The sequence below is a fragment of the Mustelus asterias genome, chromosome 2 (genome assembly GCF_964213995.1).
Source record: "Mustelus asterias chromosome 2, sMusAst1.hap1.1, whole genome shotgun sequence".
In the NCBI taxonomy this organism is placed as follows: domain Eukaryota; kingdom Metazoa; phylum Chordata; class Chondrichthyes; order Carcharhiniformes; family Triakidae; genus Mustelus; species Mustelus asterias.
In genome coordinates, this window is record NC_135802.1 from 75,383,362 (window position 1) to 75,398,589 (window position 15,228).

Consider the following 15,228-nt stretch of genomic DNA (forward strand, 5'->3'; position numbering starts at 1 on the left):
CTCGGAGGAAACCCACGCAGACACGAGGAGAATGTGCAAACTCCACACAGACAGTGACCCAAGCCGGGAATCGAACCCAGGTCCCTGGAGCTGTGAAGCTAAGTCTAACCACTGTGCTACCGTGCTGCCCTAATAGTTCTTGGTACATACACAGTAACTGCCTCATGCATGTGTGCACGGTTTCATAAAAAGATCAATGTTCAGGATTGAATATAAATAATCACATTATTAGGTTAGCTTTTGTAGGCTAATAGAAATATCACACTGATCTTCTTGGTTGAATGCATTAATTGTTTGATTATAGAATGGGCTGAAGAATTGCATGACATTCCAGGACCAGTTATCACAAAAAAAAACCGCGGACTCCATGGGGCGAATTTTCCTGTTCCACCCACCACGGGAATCGTAGCAAGCGAGGGGTGCACCATGGAAAGGTCTGTTGGCCTCAGGTGGGTTTGGGGCGAGCGTGGCTGGAAAATCCGACCCCATATTTAGGTAAAAGTAGCTCACAATGTGTTATATAAGCATTTCCAGAAACCATCAAATCGGGTAGTCACATTCCTTGTATCCTCATCAGGTAGAATATCAAATTGGCTGAGATTTGGATTGTTCTTCATTGCATGAATTAAAACAAAATAATAATCAGTAAAGTCCGAATGTAGAGTCATGCAGAGAAGCCACTAAAAAATAATGATGATAGGCGCTGCAACTTTTCTGATACCATAAGAATGTTTTTAGATTGCCACCAGGTGTTTCAATTCCCCTCCTAACTTTTAATCCAGTTTTCAAAGGTCTACATGAATTTCAAATAATTCGCAGAACAATTTTTCAAAGTAAAACTGAAAACAGACCATAAACCTATGAAGAATTTTAATTATGGGCGTCAATGACCACAAGCCATGTTGAACAGTGTTTGTTATGGTCTGCTTTTGCAATGCTATGGATATTGGAAACAACAAACGACTGCAGTCATGTGTTTCTTTTAAGGGATTTTTACAAAAGCAATGTATATGGATAAATGCTGGCTTACATTTAAGTTATTCAACCAAAACTATAAAAAGGGATACTTCGGTCTAGTTTTATATTTTTGACATAAATTAAATCCAAGACTTTAAATACTAGCATGTTATAATATCACTCATTCGGTCTATGCCTTGGATGGTCTTTATGCCACATCTCAAATTCTTCCCATCAATTTGCCTCATGGCTTCAGTACTAAGCAGTTTCTGTTCACACCAATAATACAAGAAGTGAGGCTGTCCAATTTCCCTCTTCCAGTCTTGCAGTCTTGCAATTTCTTCCAACTAAGGCTGGAAAGATTGAAAGCTTTGTGGAGTGTCTGTGTGGAGTTTGCATGTTTTCCCCATGTCTGCATGGGTTTCCTCCAGTTTCCTCCCACACTTCAAAGATATGCATGTTAGGTGGATTGGCCAAACTAAACTGCCTAATGATGTGTAGATTAGGTGGATTCATCAGGGTAAATGCGTGGGTTTACTGAGATAGGGCCCTGGGAGGGCCTGGGTGGACGCCCTCAGAGTCAGTGCACACCCGATGGGCCGTATGGCCTCTTTCTGCACTGTAGGGATTCTGTGGTTTCATACCATTGACTCTACCATCCTCCCCTGCCACTGTTCAAGATGTCCTAAACTTTGGTGTCCTAACTGATTCGCAGCTGTACTTCGGATTCCATAATCCTCGCCTATTACCAAGATTACTTAGTTCAACCTGCATCTGCTACCTCAGCTCTTCCACTGTTGAAATCTTCCTCCATGCCTTTGTCAACATCCCGGCTCAACTATTCCAATGCCCTCCTGGCTGCAGATCTAAATACAGCAGTTCATTAAAATTCTAAAATGAAGCAAAATACTGTGAATGCTCGGAAATAAAATTCGAAGATACTGGAAAAACTCAGCAGATCCAGCAGCATCTGTGGAAAGAGAAAGTGTTAATGCTTCAAGTCCAATATGACTTTTTCAGAACCAAACTAAAAATTCTGCCCTATACAACCCCACACCAAGTCCAGTTTGACAATTTATCCCTCCTCTTGCGACTTGCCATGTCTTCCTAATTCCCTTTCATATTAAACAAATCATGTTTAAATCTCTTCATGCCTTGCCTTTTCTATCTACACCCACCTCTTCTCTTAATCTCTGCTCCTCTGACTCCGGCCTCTTCGGCATCCCATCTGTTTCTTTCACACCACTGGAGATCATGACTTCAGGAACTAGGCTCCATTCTGGAAGACCCTTCCCTAAACCCCACTCCTCTTTCTTCAAAATCATCTTTAAACCTCATCTCTTTCAGCATCCATTCTAAAGTCCCAGTCTTTGGGTTGTTTCTCTATATTAAAGCCCCTATATAAATACTAGTTGTCTTATCAATCACAACTTCACATACAGACTAAGATTGGTCTAGGGAGGACTCTAGTGGTGAGAGAGAAAGAATGCATGTGATTCAAATTTACCAGGATGAAGCAAAAAGACGTTGGAGGCTCAAAAGTTGAGAATGTTTCTGTAAAGCCAAAAAAGGCATCATAACCAATTGACATTTGTCATGGCTGATGAAGTAGAGAATTACAAAGTCCAAACAAAACTATGGCATGTAGATCTTTATTGCAAAGGGACTAGGGTGAAAGAATAGTTTTGCTACAATTATACAGAGCTTTGGAGAGACAACACTCAAATCTACAGATCACAGTTTTGGTTTCCATATTGAAGGAAAGGTATACCTTCAATGGAGACAGTGCACTGAAGCTAGATTGATTATCCTATGACCTAGATTGGGTCTATACTCCATGGAGTTAGAGGCAACCACATTGAAACATTCAAGATTTTGACAAGAGCTTGACAAAGTCGACACTGAAAGGTTGTATCTCTTGCTGGGGAATCTAGAACAAGGAAACACAGTCTCAGGATAAAGGACTGTTCATTTAAGACAGATGAGGATAAATTTCTCCATTCAAATGGTTGTCAATCTTTGGAATTCTCCACCCTAGAGGGTTGTGGATGTTCTGTCATTGAATAATTTCCAGTCTCCAAGGGAATCAAGGCAGAGCAAGCAGGAAAGTGGAATTGAAGCCAAGATCAACCATGATCATATTGAATGGCAAAGCACGTTCTATGGGCTGTATGGTATACTCCTGCTCCTATTTCTTATGTTCTTAGGTACAGACAGGAATCAGTAAATACATGAAGCACCCCAGCAACCTGTTCCACTTCCTTGCAGCACAGAGTCAGAGACAGACTTTTACAGCTCATCATGTCTGCGCCAGCCATCAAAAACCAATCTATTCTAGTCCCATTTTCCAGCACTTGGTCTGCAGCCTTGTATATTGTGGCATTTCAAGTGCTTATCCAAACGTTTCTGAAATGTTGCGAAGGTTCCTCTACCACCCTTTCAGGCAGAGAGTTCCAAATTCCCACCACCCTCTGGGTGAAAAGGTTTTTCCTCAAATCTCCTGCTCCTTACCTTAAATCTATGCCCTCTGATTATTGGCCCCCTCTACTAAGGGGAAATGTTTCTTTCTATCTACCTTCTTTTGTGGGAATTTCTATGTTCTGGCTCAAAAAGCTCTCCAGGATGCACTTTAATTCCGTCCCCTCCAAGCCTTTCACACTTTGCATATCCCAATTAAAATTGGGGGAAGTTGAAATCATCTTCTATTATTTTTACACTTCTCCGAGATCAGTTGACTTGTCTGCACTTCTCTCTCTCCCTGACTGTTTGGGGGCCTTAGAACACTCGCAGCAATGTGATTACCACTGTTTTGTTTTTAAAATTTCACCTGTATGGCTTCAATTGGGGAGCCTGCTAAGAGATCATCCCTCACTGCAGTAATTGACCTCTTGATCCCTAATGTGACACCCCTGCTGAAAATTCTATACACCAGAATAAACTGCCAGTCCTATCCCTTTTTCAAACACGTTGCTGAGATATTTCCCAAAGGAATTCCCTTTTGCACCAGCATAGCACAGCAAATGCAGCATTTGTAACAGGAATTTGCAATCATGTTTCAGGGCCCATCTGACCACTACCATGCCCGTTCAATGCTTAAGATGACTACAGACATCATTACCAATTCATGGGACAACTCTGCATTTGCATCTCTGCTGACCCAAACTGAACACAGCACTATTTGGCAAATAGGTGTGCTAAGCCTTGTACATGGTTGATGATATCTAGGTAAAGGGATATGGCCTGGTTACGGTACTCTGTCAGAGAGTCGGTGCAGACTCAAATGGGCCAACTGGCCTCCTTATGCATTGTAGGGATTCTATGAGTTATTTGCAACCACTTAAGCTATGCTAGTTCTCAAATCACCATGACCACTGTGAAGGAAACACATAGATAAATAGGTAGAATTCATATGTATTTAGGATATTAGACTTTAGAATTGCAAAAGTAGACACATATTCATGTATAGCCATTTTACCCAGAAGCCTTAAAGCATATACATGGGCAGCACTGGCTGACAGCTTTGGTTTCTATCGGTGTTCAGAAAACGTCATCTGTACCAAGCATAAAGTAACAGCAGAAACCTCTCTATAATCTGATAATGTTACCACAGGCAATCCCACAGGGGAAGAGAAGCTGGTGTGTAATTAATACTTATGAACTTCTACTTGCATTTACCTTATTTCATTTCCATGTGCAATTTCTATCCTTTTAATTGAGTCATAGAACAGCACATCTTGATCGCAATCATCGATCTACGATAAGGAAAATAAGCTGCAACAGAACTTGAACAACATTCAAACTCCCACGCTTTACAAACAGGCAAAATCTTTGCATTACAAATTCTGGTCAAGTTCTTCCCAGAGGAGTGAGTCATGATCTGGAATGCCTACTTGAAAGGGCAGTGTAAGCAAATTCAATAACAACTTTCAAAAAAGAATTGGATAATACCTGGAGGAGGAAAAAATGCACCTTTTCCCACACCATCACTACACTGCCATTTGCTGCAGCTGTTGATAATGTTAACTGTATTTTTGCTGGGGCAACTGAAGGGTGGCATCAAATGGCAGATGTACAGACACTGGAAATGCAAGCAAAAGACTATTTACTCACCCTGCTGAATGCTTTACTCCTTCATACCACTGAGGTATTCAATGCAGTCATCCCTCTTCTCCCCTTTATTCACCTTGTCCTTAAACCCCATCCAAATCCTTTCCCCACTCTGCCCCTAGCCCCTCTGTCTTGTTGCATATCCCGCTCTTTCCCTGTTCTGTTAATTTTAGCCTAATTAACCCCTCATCCTCTCAATTTTCTTCATCCAATTATTGCTGTCTGCGCGCAATAGCACAAGATTGTCTAGTTTAAGAAAAACAAAATTCCTTGGGTCTTTGCTTCACCTTAAAATATGAATTTCTAAAATTTGATGAATGAAACATAATGCATTTCAATATACATTTTAAAAAGTCCTCTCATAGCCGGTACTGACATAAAGAACAGGTTACATACCGGTGCTGGAGGAAACCCATAAATGGAGCAATGCCAGTTCCAGGACCCACCATGATAATAGGTACTGTAGAATCAGTGGGTAGACGGAATAATGTGTTTTTCCGGCTGAAAATAGAAAGCTGCAGGAGAAAGTTTATTCAGTAGTTAAAATTCTGGAATTATCTTCATGATCTTAAGTTTTTTTCTAAATAAAAAACTTCACCAAAAATAATGGATCAGATTTTGGAAGGGATGGGGAGTTGGGAATGGAGGCAGACAGCCCTCAATTCCCTCCTGTGAACTGGCGTGTCAGTTTGTTGACAGATTCCTGCCTAGGGGTCATTTCTGAAGAGACTGGGTAGAGTGGAGGGCAGACAATTATGTCCCTTAAAGGGTCAATTAAGACCATGGTGCAGATACCAACTGGAAAATTCAGTCAGCAGTCAGGGCCAGCTGAGTAAGCTTGAGAAATTACATTAGGAAAATAACAATACGATTGGATAGAGTCAACATGAAAGGGAAACCATGTTTGACAAACCTGTTGGAGTTTTTCCTGAGGATGTTAATTGAAACATAGACAAAAGGAGAAGTGGATATGTTGGATTTGGATTTTGAAAAGGATTTTGATAAGATCCCACATAGGAAATCAGTGAACAAAACAGAGCACATGGGATTAGGGATGACATGCTGAGATGGACTGAAAATTTGTTGACAGAAAAAAATGAGTATGAATAATAGGGTCAGTCTGGCAGATTGTGACTAGTGGGGTACTGCAAGGCTCAGTGCTGGGGACACAGCTGTTCACAATTGATATAAGTGATGGAAATGTGGGGACCAAATACAATATTTTCAAGTTTGCTGATGACAAAACTAAGTGGCAATGTAGGTTGTGAGGAGGATGCAAGGAGGTTTCAAGTGAACACGGATAGGCTAAGTGAATGGGCTGGAACATGACAGATGGAATATAATGTGAATAAGTGTGAAGTTATCCACTTTGCTAGAAAAAGTATTTCTTAAATGGTGAGAGGTTGAGAAGTGCTGATGGCCAAAGGGACCTGGGCATCTTTGTCCATGAGTCACTAAAAGTTAGCATGCAGGTGCTACAATTAGAAAGGAAAATGGTATGTCGGTTTTCATCACAAGAAAATTTGAGTACAAGAGTAAAAATGTCTTGGCAATTGCATAAAGCCTTGTCGAGACTGGAGTACTGGAGTAGTGTGTACCATTTTGGTCTCCTTATCCAAGGAAGGATATACTTGCGATGGAAAGATATACTCGTGATTGAAGGAATCCAACCGAGATTCACCAGATTAATTCCTGGGAAAGCAGGATTGTCTTGAGGAGTGATTGAGAGAACCAGGTACATATTCTTCAGTTTTGAAGAATGAGGGGTGATCTCATTGAAACTTAAAGTTCTTACAGGGCTTGACAGGATAGCTGTAGATAAGACATTTCCCCTGACTGAGGGTCAAAATCAGGGGACATAGTCCCAGAATAAAGGACAGGCCATTTATGACTGAGATGAGGAGACAGTTCTTCACCGAGGGTGGTGGATCTTTGGAATCATCTGCCCAGAGGGCTGTGGAAGCTCAATCCTCAAGCATATTCAAGACAGAAATCGTTGGATTTCTGGATACTAAAGATATCAAAGGATAGTGGGAGAAAAATGGCATAGAGGCAGATCATCAGCCATGATCTGGTTGAATGGCAAAGCAGGCTCAACTCCTGCTCCTTTGATAGCTACATGTATATCAATGACTGAAGGCAATCACAACAAACTTCAATTGGTACTTGTCAATAGAACAATAATTGTGGAACAAGTATTCTTAATTTCTTGCTCCCCACTTTCATCATTGTTCCAATTAGTGCAACCTCAAACCTAACCTGTTGGTCCAAAGCAGTTATCTGCTGGTTGCAAGCCACATTCCAAACTGAAATTAAAGCTGGGGTGAGACGAGCTGCAACCATATTTCAAGGGAACATAAATCTAGTCCACAAGTATGCTACTGCTAAAATTGGTCTCAATCCAGTGCAATTGGGGCTGTATAAAGTTTTAGCACATGGCACATACCTGTGGCAGTGAAAACCCATTTGACAAGCAGTCACCAATTGTAACTTTGCTTTCATAGCTTTTAAGAATTGGTGTAACTTGCTCTGCCAGCCAGCCTGTGCATACTCCTCTTCGGGCAATAGGTTTCTCGGGTGAAGATGGGAATTCAACGATATTGAAAACAAATTGAAGTTTACCAGGAGAAAAGTCAGATGAACTGTAAGGAAATTTTCAAAATAAATTTTAATAGGATCACTAGTATTTGTTTATGCCCACTATTACACAACACCCATCACTTTGCCTCATTTTGCTAATAATTCATTTTCCACTTCAACTTTTATTTACTCAAAGTCAAGGTGACAAGATCAATTATAGTTGAACTTCACTCGGAGCTTCCTCAAGACTGACAAAGATTGTTATATCAGGGTGTTCATTACAGCACAGTTTGGTGATTTGGTGCTTTAACAATTGAGAGAATAGCAATTTGAATTCAATGCTTGTTTTCTGTTAAAAATGCTATAAAGAGTAGATTGCATCATTTAACTTGTGCTATTTCTATTTTGTTAATCGTTGTAATTGCCTTTATGAACCCATTCAGCGAAGGAACAACTGGTTCTGTGCCTTCCACATCCCTATCACCTCCCCTACTCAATAACACCAATTCAGAAATGTCTTTAATTGCTTATAATTACTTTTGTAGGGATTTGGTTCTCTTCAAATTAAATTCCTTTTGATTTTGTTTCTGACAGACAACAAACACCCCCTTTCTTCTCCAGACCATCCTGGATATTAAAACAGATTGCAAAACATGTTTTTGATACTTGCTCCTATGTGCTTGCATTTGTAATATGTGGTTTGCACAACATCCACCTGGATTTTTTGTTTTACTGCTCACTATACACTTGATCATCTCCCTTAGCAGGACATTTCAACATTTTGAATTGAAGCACTGAATAGCATCCTGGTCCCCAGTAGCTATAGAACACATTGCATGGGGAAGGGCATTGGTGTGGGGGAACGGACTGATAGCTGCTTTCAAGGATTGCTTTTTTATTAAATAGGGGCATTTTTGATGGAACACAGCACTTAACAAAAAAAGTGATATGTCATGCTCCAGGGACCTGGTTCGATTCCCAGCTTGGGTCACTGTCTGTATGGAGTTTGCACATTCTCCTCGTGTCTGCGTGGGTTTCCTCCCACAGTCCAAAGAGGTGTGGGTTAGGTTGATTGGCCATGCTAAATTGCTCCTTAGTGTCCTGAGGTGTGTAGGTTAGAGGGATTAGTGGGTAAATATGTAGGGATATGGGGATAAGGCCTGGGTGGGATTGTGGTCGGTGCAGACTCGATGGGCCAAATGGCCTCTTTCTGCACTGTAGGGTATCTATGCAGGATTCACACAATAGGTTATGTTTCAATTAGCCTCAACTTAAGGCAAGAACATAGGAAATAGGAGGAAGAGAATATGAATCGTTCAATACAAAAAGGGAAGTGAGGGGTAATGAAATAGAGAACCATCAGTCCTTGATTCACAGCTATTTGTTGTCAAACTTCTTTTAGTGCACATTTCTTTGACTCAACTGAAGAATCTTGACCATGATGGCCTTTGTGACTGACCCTTTGGAGGCATCCTGAACAATGCCTGCATTCACTGAGGCATACTGATGTTCATTTGAGCCCCTCAGGCCTGCTCTGCCAATCACAATAGCTGATCTGCTCATCCTCCATAACCTTCAACTCCTTTGTTGTTCAAAATCTGTCTAACTCAGCCTTGAATAAATTCAATGGCCAAGCTCCACTGCTCAGAGAAGAAAATTTCAAACATTAATGACCCTCAGAGAACAATTTCCTTGTATCTCTGTCTTAAATGGGGAAAGTGTGAAACTGTGCCCCCTAATTCTAGATTTCCCCACAAGGGGAAAACATCCTTTGTGCATCCACCTTCAAGCCCCCTCAGAATTTTATATGTTTCAATAAGTTGACCTTATTTTTCTAAACTCCAATATAGGCCTAAGCTGCTCAACCTTTCCTCATCTGGCAATGCGTTCATCCCAATAAAAGACCAGTGAATTTCTCTGAACTGCTTCCAATGCAAGTATGTCTCTCCTTAAGTGTGACCAAAACTGCACACACTATTCTCAATGTGGTCTCACCAATTCCCTGCAAAGTTATATCAAGACTTCCCTATTTTTATACACTATCTTGCAATAAAGGCCAAAATTCCTTCTTAATTACTTGCTATCCTTGCATGCTGATTTTTTGTGATTCATGTACTAGGATCCCTCCGCACTGCAGCATTCTGTAGTCTTTCTCTATTTAAAGAAAATTCTATTTTTCTACTCTTCCTACCAAAGTGGACAACTACACATTTTCCCACAAATACTGCATCCTCCAATTTTTTGCCCTGGAACTTGACCTATTTATATCTTTTTGTATCCTTCTCACAATTTGTTTTCCTACCTATTTTTATATGGTCAGCAAATGTGGCTACAAAACAGTCAGTCACTCATCCAGCTCATTAATACAGATTTAAAATAGTTGAGGCCAGTAATGATCCCCATGGCACTCCACCCTTTATATTTTGGCAACCTTAAAATGACCCATTTATCCCAACTCGGTTTCCTGTTTCTTAGCTAGTTCTCCACTCATGCTAATATATCATCCTTTTAAGTGGTACCTGATCAGACATACTTGTTATATACTCAAATTTTTCATCAAACATAATTTTCCTTTCATAAAAGGATGTTGACTCTTCCTGATTGTATTATGATTTTCCAAATATCCTGCTGCTATATCTTTAATAATGGATTTTAGCATTATCACATTGTTTTCAATGAGGCATGAGAGTCCCACTTCCTGAATAGCAAAAGCAAAATACTGCAGATGCTGGAAATCTGAAATAAAAGCAGAAGACGCTGGAAGTACTCAGCAGGTCAGACTGCAGCTGTGGAGAAAGAAAGGTAACATTTCAGGTCAATTATGTGTTATCAGAACTCGAAGAGATATTATAGGTTTTAACAAGTACAGGCATTAGGCTGACTGGTCTATAGTTCCCTGCTTTCTGTCTGCCTCTTTTCTTGAACAGAAGTGTTTACATTTGCAGTTTTCCAAAGTGTTCGGAGCGTTCCAGAATCTGAGGAATTTCTTTGCAGATCCTAGAATGCAGGCCATCAGGAGACTTGTCAGTACTAAACCCCATTAATATTCCCATTCCTTTCTCTTGAGTGACAGTGACAGCTCTAAATTCCTCTTGGTCTTTCACCTTGTGATATTCCACCATTCTTGGGTACTTGTGTCTTCTACTGTGAAGACAGATAAAAAAAAACCTGTTCAAAACCTCTGCTGTTTTCTCCTTTATGATGTCACTATAGTTAAGAAAGCCCACCAACACCTCTACTTTCTAAGACTAAGGAAATTTGGCACGTCCGCTATGACTCTCACGAACTTTTACAAATGCACCATAGAAAGCATTCTTTCTGGTTGTACCTCAGCTTGGTATGGCTCCTGCTCTGCCCAAAACTGTAAGAAACGACAAAGGGTTGTGAATGAAGCCCAGTCCATCACGCAAACCAGCCTCCCAGCCATTGACTCTGTCTACACTTCACGCTGCCTCGGAAAGCCAGCAGAATTAAGGACCCCACACAACCCAATCATACTCTCTTCCAACTTCTTCCATTGGAAAAAAAATACAAAAGTTTGAGATTATGTACCAACCGACTCAAGAACAGCTTCTTCCCTGCTGCCATCAGACCTTTGAATGGATCTACCTTGCACCAAGTTGATATTTCTCTATACCCTAGCTATGACTGTAACACTACATTCTGCACTCTCTCCTTTCCTTCTCAATGAACTGTATGCCTCGTCTGTATAGCATGCATTTTTCACTGTATATTAATACATGTGACAATAATAAATCAACTCAGTCTAATGCATCGCCTTAAACAAACACAATATAAAATATTACCTTGCTGCTGAATAGGATCTAACTTGCAGTTTTGGCAAATGTTCTGAAAGAGAAGAGATTTTAGAAAATACAAGTTATGATTTTTTTAATTTTATACTTGCAGGCAAATCAATATAAAATGACTTTAAAGGTGCTTTTTGTTGTAAACTGTAGTTTTGGCTTTCATTGTATTTCATGACTAAAGCATTAATGGGATCAGTTGTCTCAAATAGAAGTTCTGCTGCACAATAGTCCTCAAGACTTACCTAGATAGCCACATGAACGGAGTGGGAATGGAGGGATACAAAAGAATGGTCTAGTTTGGACCAGGGAGCGGCGCGGGCTTGGAGGGCCGAAGGGCCTGTTCCTGTGCTGTATTGTTCTTTGTAAATCTGAACTAACCCATTTAAACGTTGGCTGCAACTTTTACTATCAAAGCAGATATTTTCAGTCTACTTGCAACTCTAAGAGGCTGACTCAGGAAGTATAGCACCATTATACATCATGCCTGGGGTTTTCCACTTCTGCACCCATAATTTCCACACTCCACCCCCCTCTCAGCAGAAATTTCCAGTGGCAGGGTGTAGGGGTTATGTACTAGGGAGTGAACTGACAACTAGTAAATGAGAAAGAACGGTGAAGGACTGGTTAAGAGCAGAGTCTGCGGAAATGGGAAGACAGACCTTCCTACACCATGACTCATTATTCAACTTGAAATGCCCCCGATGGACAGTAAAATTCCTCACAATTAATTGTTGGGAGAGATTTAATACATAATTTAATGAGCATATAATAAGCCTGATCATAATGATCAAATTCCATTTGCCATTCAGCGTGCAAGTTTAAGAAATAGCTTCAAAGGGACAGAAATATCTCATTATTTGAGAAAACTGCTGCAAATCCCTTGTGATATTACCAACTAATTGACAAATTCGATCTCAGTAACGTTCAACCTTAAAGAAAATCACCATGTTGCACTTGATTGCCATTTTTAAACTGCGTAGACAGGATGTAATTCTTATTGCCCAAATTAGGAGCATTTATAAATTCAATGTACATTTCTAAAACAGGATTCCAAATATTTCCTTCAGAAGCTGGAACAAAATAATGAAAATGTCAAATAAAACACTGGTTAGAGGGATCAGTGAAGAACTAACCAAAACTAATTTGATCAACCCTCAAAAATGACCTGCAGTTCTCAAAAGTGCACAATAATTGATGCAGTTACTAAGAAACAACATTTCTAGTTATAGCAACTTCAGCTCAGGCTCCAATGCAGGATCTGAAGTAGTTCATTTCAGTAATCTCATGAAGAAAAACTGATATACAAGTAACACAGATTTTTGTGGTTTAAGATTATAAACGCAAACTTTTGCTTTATACTATTTTTGAGAAACAAATTGATATTGTTGTCAAAGTATAGATGCTACATGAATCCATCGAGGTTTCACTTAGCATTAAAATAATTAGAAATGTCAGCGTAAATGTTTAACATTACCCAGCAGCATTCAGTTTTCAAACAGAAGATCTAAAGACTTATGTTTGTTCCCTAATACAGTTCATGTTGAGCTGGTTATTATCTCTCCAAGGAGATGCTGGGCAGGATCTTGAGCCCGTGCTCTCCATCCTTGGGATAGCCATCAAGGGCTCAAGATCCGACGAAACCCTGAAACGCGAATCTCCCCAGTGAGGAAGGATGTTCTTGCTATGGAGGGAGTGCAGAGAAGGTATACCAGACTGATTCCTGGGATGGCTGGACTGAATTTTGAAATCATTTAGGATTATAATTGTTGGAGTTGAGAGATGGGGGGTGGATGTCATTGTTAATTCTAACAGGACTAGACAGGGTGGACGCAGGACGGATGTTCCTGATGATGGGGGAGTCCAGAACCAGGGGGTGAAAGTCTTAGGCTACATGATAAACCTTTTAGGACTGAGATGAGAAATTTCTTCACCTAGAGTGTGGCAAGTCTTTGTAATTTGCTACAACAGAAAGGCATAAAAGCCAAAACATTGTGTTTTCAAAAAGGAATTAGATATCTCTATTAAAAAGCATTTAGATAGTTACATGGGTACAATGGGTAAAGAGGGATATGGGCCAAATGCAGGCAATTGGGATTAGTTTAGGGGTTTTTAAAAAAAAAGGTGGCATGGATAAGTTGGGCCGAAGGGCCTGTTTCCATGCTGTAAACCTGTACGACCCTACGACTCTGCTCTTGTGGCAAAGAGGATCAAATGGGGCTAAGGTGGGATCAGGTTACTGAGTTGAATGATCAGCCATGATCATAATGAAGGTGGAGCAGGTTTGAAGGGCCAAAAGGCATACTCCTGCTCCTTTTTTCTATGTCGCTATATCCTTTCTTTAAATATAGCAACCAGATTCCACAAGGGGTGATCTGATCATGGTTTGATTACTTTGTTAGTTCTTGGTTTGCTTTTAAAAAGGGCTTGTTGACCTGTGTCACAACTTCTGGAAATTTGTGTACTTGTATTCCCAAACCCCTTTGCTACTCTATACCAATTAGATTTTTATTTTCTAAGTAATGAGACCTCCTTTTTCTTACTAAAATGCAGTAGTTTATACTTGTCTATGCTGAAATTTTGTTGACATTATATACCTGTTCTATTTTGCTGACTGTCTTTCAGTTCTACTCTTGAACATACACAGGCCCAATAATGTAGCCAGTACACTGTCACCAGGCTGCCATTCCTCAGAAGCCTGCCTACACCCAAATTAGCAGAATTTGCACAAGTCAACTAGGTTCAATATGAAAATGTTGTTTCTTGTGCACTGATCACATGGAATATAAAAAGTTTACAAAGACAGAATTTCTTGCAAAATGGAGGAGCCCGGGCATTTATTTCTCATCTGTCTTTACCAGGGAACAAGATGCTCCGCAGTTATGGTGAAAGAGGTGATAGCTCAGACATTTAATGGGTTAACAAATGATAAAGACGGGGTATTAGGTAGGCTGTCAGCACTTAGAATTGATAACGCATCAGGACTGGATGGGATGTATCCCACAATACTGAGGGAAGCGAGTGTGGGAATTGTAGAGGCACCAGCCTTAATTTTCCAGTCTTTCTTAGACATGGGGCTGGTGCCAGAGGACTGGAGAATTGCAAATTGTTCAAAAATAAAAGGAAATAAAGATAAGTCCTGACCAGTTTAACTTCAGTGGTGGAGTAGCTTCTAGAAACAATAATTTTGAACATTAATAATCATTTGGGCAAGTGCAAGTTAATTTTAAGAGCAAATTACATTTAATTAACTTTGGGGAGATTTTTGATGCAATAATAGAGAAGGTTGATGAGGGTAATGCTGTTGATGTGTTGTACATGGACTTCCGGAAGGAATTTGATAAAGTGCCAGACAACAGACTAGTGGGAAAAGTTGTAGCTCAGGGAATAAAAGGACAGTAGTAACATGCATACGAAATTGGCTGAGTAGTTAATAAATGTTTTTCAGATTGGATGAATGCTGGCAGTGAAGTTCCACAGTGGTCAGTCAAAGTACTGCGGATGCTGGAATCTGAAACCAAAACAAGAAAATGCTGGAAAATCTGAGGTTTTTCAGCATCTGTGGAGAGAGAAAAAAGCTAATGTTGAGTCAGGATGACCCTTCTGCTTTTGGTCCACAGTGGTCAGTGTTGGGACCCTAGCTCTTCCAATATGTGTTAATGACCTTGGCTTTAGAACACAGGGCACAATTACAAAAATTTGTGGATGATTCAAAACCTGGAAGCATAGTCAACTGCGAGGAGGATAGTGTGGAACTTCAAAAGGACAGAGACAGCTT

The 15,228-nt window shown here is 40.2% G+C and overlaps 1 protein-coding gene across 1 annotated transcript in view; it reads right to left on the reverse strand.

Moving 5' to 3' along the window:
* The window catches only part of mtrr (5-methyltetrahydrofolate-homocysteine methyltransferase reductase), a 60,244-nt gene that overhangs the window by 18,042 nt on the left and 26,974 nt on the right, over positions 1-15,228 (reverse strand). Inside the window, exons 10-12 of the mRNA XM_078237418.1 lie at positions 11,451-11,493; positions 7,511-7,706; positions 5,461-5,579 (exon numbers count right to left, since the gene is read on the reverse strand). Of these exons, the coding sequence (XP_078093544.1) occupies positions 5,461-5,579; positions 7,511-7,706; positions 11,451-11,493 (358 nt within the window). The remainder of the gene's footprint in view (positions 1-5,460; positions 5,580-7,510; positions 7,707-11,450; positions 11,494-15,228) is intronic.